The sequence below is a fragment of the Montipora foliosa genome, chromosome 5 (genome assembly GCF_036669935.1).
Source record: "Montipora foliosa isolate CH-2021 chromosome 5, ASM3666993v2, whole genome shotgun sequence".
Taxonomy (NCBI): Eukaryota; Metazoa; Cnidaria; class Anthozoa; order Scleractinia; family Acroporidae; genus Montipora; species Montipora foliosa.
The window spans coordinates 4,355,327-4,360,326 of NC_090873.1; the positions used below are offsets into that span (position 1 = coordinate 4,355,327).

General features: G+C 39.0%; 1 protein-coding gene across 5 annotated transcripts in view; it reads right to left on the reverse strand.

The window, feature by feature from the left end:
- The window catches only part of LOC138002874 (uncharacterized), a 10,522-nt gene that overhangs the window by 2,163 nt on the left and 3,359 nt on the right, over positions 1-5,000 (reverse strand). The window contains exon 1 of one of the 5 annotated variants that reach the window (XM_068848859.1): positions 4,134-4,235. The exons of 2 other annotated variants lie outside the window; for them this stretch is intronic. In XM_068848859.1, the coding sequence (XP_068704960.1) occupies positions 4,134-4,193 (60 nt within the window). In that variant the 5' untranslated portion in view covers positions 4,194-4,235. Of the gene's footprint in view, positions 1-602; positions 761-2,368; positions 2,496-4,133; positions 4,236-5,000 lie in introns of those variants that run through there. 2 more of the 5 variants (XM_068848861.1, XM_068848857.1) reach the window with 2 other exon arrangements.

Consider the following 5,000-nt stretch of genomic DNA (forward strand, 5'->3'; position numbering starts at 1 on the left):
CTTGTATGCTAATATCTTCACCTCACATTTTGAACCTTTGTTCAGACTCCCGAGGCAAACGATTCTTGTGGAATAAAACACACAGCACGTGTTTCATTGGGTCTAAAAACACCAGCCTACGCTGCTCGTTTAATTTGGAGTACACATTAAAATGTATTAATACGACTACTTTGCAGCAACCCTTTCTATCATGACAATTGTGGATTTGTTGTATTTAATGAAAAAGAAGTACAAAGAGAGCAGTAATAGGTAAGTTTAATACTAATACATAAAAATTCCTATGGTCACCGTGGTATGTGGATGTTACCACCAACGAAAAAAAGAGACAAAGTCAAAAACCGTCTACAAAAATCAATGAAGGAGACACTCGGCGAAGGATAGAAGAGTGCGCTCTTTTATTTGGGCAATATTCATTCTCAGCCAAGATGCGTAAATATCGTGTTGATACCTTCCTCGTCTTTCCAAAGCAAAGACACTTCTGAAATGCCTGTTGTTGCACATACGGAGAATTGGGCCTATGCAACGATTTCTTTGCGAGCCTCGCCCCATTATGTGCACAAAATCGAATAGGCAAAAGAAAACTCAATACTAAGATGACTTACCGGGAAGACAAAGTCGTTGACACCAAAGATCAATATGAGGTGGAAACAGTACTTTTGCATTGTGACTTCTCTTACTCCCGATGAACACCCAATTGGTATTCAAATATCGTTGAGCGGCAAAGAATAAAATGGTGTCAACCCGTCGGTATCTATCACGCTTTATGTGTCTTTTTTGTTGACACGCCTTCAAAGGTTACCAATCGCGGGCTAATCGTTTTAAGATCAGGTATCCTATATCCTCTTGTTCATTCATTGAGAGCGGAGTATTACTTACTGGCATGACGATAGTCTGTCAGATCCGTCCAACGTTTCCTTGTTTTTCCAGGATGGGGGAAGTTTATTTAAGATTTAGTGTACAAGATAAACAAACAACAGCAGAGGAAATGAGAGAGAAGTGGGCTGAGCTGAAGGGATAAAAGAAATGAATTCTAAGCTGATCGCGTTTTACCTTACCTATATATAAGTAATTTGTCCTGGTGTTGTGTTCCACTGGCACGAACGATCGTGCATTTTGAACCCTTCCCATGTCGGGTCCTTAATTGAAACATTCGAGTTGATGTTTAGGTCGACAATGATAATGTGATTGACATACATGGCTCCGCCTCGCCTGGTGCAGACAGCCTGCTTAATTCAGTTAAACCAAATAACGTTCTCTTCAGTGTCTCCTTGAGGCTTTCACACTTGTACTAAACTGAACTACTTATGCTAAGGCTTTTGAATTTGGTTTTATTTATTTAAATTTCCCAGATATCGAGAAGTCGGTGATTTTTGATTTATTGTAACCAATACTTGTACCTTTTTTTTCGTAAACCATATTTTCTGAAGACAACATTACATGATGTCTTTCTTTGATGGATCGAAGCCAACTAAAACACAGTTGACTCTGCATGGACATTCTGGTCTCTCTTTGATTTTAAAGGATTGGACGAGGTTGAACAAACATACGTTGTCGGTAAAATCCGCGGCTCAGATTGAATCCGTGAATCAAACGGATGTTGGAGAAAATGTTGAAGCTGTTTACCCAGGATTTAATTTAACCTAAATATGAAAATGGAACGTGCTGTGCTGTTCATCAATAACAATAAAACTTAGCAAGGAAGGCTTACCGGCATAATTCATAAGCCTGCGTCCGTATTAGAATTCTTTTATAGTTATGAGACCCGACTTGCTTTTCTTGAATGCTAATATCTTCTCCTCACATTTTGAACCTTTGTTCAGACTCCTGACGAACATAATTCTTGTGGAATAAAACTCACAGTACGTGTTTTATCGCGTCTAAAAACACTCGCCTGCGCTGCTTACACTCATTCCATTAAAGATGTGTTAATACGACTACTTTGCAGCAACCCTTCTATCATGACAATTGTGGATTTGTTGTATTTAATGAAAAAGGAATAAAAAGAGAGCAATAATAGGTGAGTTTAATACTAATACATAAAAATTGCTATGGTCACCGTGGTATGTGGATGTTACCACCAACGAAAAAGAGACAAAGTCAAAAACCGTCTACAAAAATCAATGAAGGAGACACTCGGCGAAGGATAGAAGAGTGCGCTCTTTTATTTGGGCAATATTCATTCTCAGCCAAGATGCGTAAATATCGTGTTGATACCTCCCTCGTCTTTCCAAAGCAAAGATACTTTTGAAATGCCTGTTGTTGCACATACGGAGAATTGGGCCTATGCAACGATTTCTTTGCGAGCCTCGCCCCATTATGTGCACAAAATCGAATAGGCAAAAGAAAACTCAATACTAAGATGACTTACCGGGAAGACAAAGTCGTTGACACCAAAGATCAATATGAGGTGGAAACAGTACTTTTGTATTGTGACTTCTCTTACTCCCGATGAGCACCCAATTGGTATTCAAATATCGTTGAGTGGCAAAGAATAAAATGGTGTCAACCCGTCGGTATCTATCACGCTTTATGTGTCTTTTTTGTTGGCACGCCTTCAAAGGTTACCAATCGCGGGCTAATCGTTTTAAGATCAGGTATCCTATATCCTCTTGTTCATTCATTGAGAGCGGAGTATTACTTACTGGCATGACGATAGTCTGTCAGATCCGTCCAACGTTTCCTTGTTTTTCCAGGATGGAGGAAGTTTATTTAAGATTTAGTGTACAAGATAAACAAACAACAGCAGAGGAAATGAGAGAGAAGTGGGCTGAGCTGAAGGGATAAAAGAAATGAATTCTAAGCTGATCGCGTTTTACCTTACCTATATATAAGTAATTTGTCCTGGTGTTGTGTTCCACTGGCACGAACGATCGTGCATTTTGAACCCTTCCCATGTCGGGTCCTTAATTGAAACATTCGAGTTGATGTTTAGGTCGACAATGATAATGTGATTGACATACATGGCTCCGCCTCGTCTGGTGCAGACAGCCTGCTTAATTCAGTTAAACCAAATAACGTTCTCTTCAGTGTCTCCTTGAGGCTTTCACACTTGTACTAAACTGAACTACTTATGCTAAGGCTTTTGAATTTGGTTTTATTTATTTAAATTTCCCAGATATCGAGAAGTCGGTGATTTTTGATTTATTGTAACCAATACTTGTACCTTTTTTTTCGTAAACCATATTTTCTGAAGACAACATTACATGATGTCTTTCTTTGATGGATCGAAGCCAACTAAAACACAGTTGACTCTGCATGGACATTCTGGTCTCTCTTTGATTTTAAAGGGTTGGACGAGGTTGAACAAACATACGTTGTCGGTAAAATCCGCGGCTCAGATTGAATCCGTGAATCAAACGGATGTTGGAGAAAATGTTGAAGCTGTTTACCCAGGATTTAATTTAACCTAAATATGAAAATGGAACGTGCTGTGCTGTTCATCAATAACAATAAAACTTAGCAAGGAAGGCTTACCGGCATAATTCATAAGCCTGCGTCCGTATTAGAATTCTTTTATAGTTATGAGACCCGACTTGCTTTTCTTGAATGCTAATATCTTCTCCTCACATTTTGAACCTTTGTTCAGACTCCTGACGAACATAATTCTTGTGGAATAAAACTCACAGTACGTGTTTTATCGCGTCTAAAAACACTCGCCTGCGCTGCTTACACTCATTCCATTAAAGATGTGTTAATACGACTACTTTGCAGCAACCCTTCTATCATGACAATTGTGGATTTGTTGTATTTAATGAAAAAGGAATAAAAGAGAGCAATAATAGGTGAGTTTAATACTAATACATAAAAATTGCTATGGTCACCGTGGTATGTGGATGTTACCACCAACGAAAAAGAGACAAAGTCAAAAACCGTCTACAAAAATCAATGAAGGAGACACTCGGCGAAGGATAGAAGAGTGCGCTCTTTTATTTGGGCAATATTCATTCTCAGCCAAGATGCGTAAATATCGTGTTGATACCTCCCTCGTCTTTCCAAAGCAAAGATACTTTTGAAATGCCTGTTGTTGCACATACGGAGAATTGGGCCTATGCAACGATTTCTTTGCGAGCCTCGCCCCATTATGTGCACAAAATCGAATAGGCAAAAGAAAACTCAATACTAAGATGACTTACCGGGAAGACAAAGTCGTTGACACCAAAGATCAATATGAGGTGGAAACAGTACTTTTGCATTGTGACTTCTCTTACTCCCGATTAGCACCCAATTGGTATTCAAATATCGTTGAGTGGCAAAGAATAAAATGGTGTCAACCCGTCGGTATCTATCACGCTTTATGTGTCTTTTTTGTTGGCACGCCTTCAAAGGTTACCAATCGCGGGCTAATCGTTTTAAGATCAGGTATCCTATATCCTCTTGTTCATTCATTGAGAGCGGAGTATTACTTACTGGCATGACGATAGTCTGTCAGATCCGTCCAACGTTTCCTTGTTTTTCCAGGATGGAGGAAGTTTATTTAAGATTTAGTGTACAAGATAAACAAACAACAGCAGAGGAAATGAGAGAGAAGTGGGCTGAGCTGAAGGGATAAAAGAAATGAATTCTAAGCTGATCGCGTTTTACCTTACCTATATATAAGTAATTTGTCCTGGTGTTGTGTTCCACTGGCACGAACGATCGTGCATTTTGAACCCTTCCCATGTCGGGTCCTTAATTGAAACATTCGAGTTGATGTTTAGGTCGACAATGATAATGTGATTGACATACATGGTTCCGCCTCGTCTGGTGCAGACAGCCTGCTTAATTCAGTTAAACCAAATAACGTTCTCTTCAGTGTCTCCTTGAGGCTTTCACACTTGTACTAAACTGAACTACTTATGCTAAGGCTTTTGAATTTGGTTTCATTTATTTAAATTTCCCAGATATCGAGAAGTCGGTGATTTTTGATTTATTGTAACCATTACTTGTTCCTTTTTTTTTTTGTAAACCATATTTTCTGAAGACAACATTACATGATGTCTTTCTTTGATGGATCGAGGCCA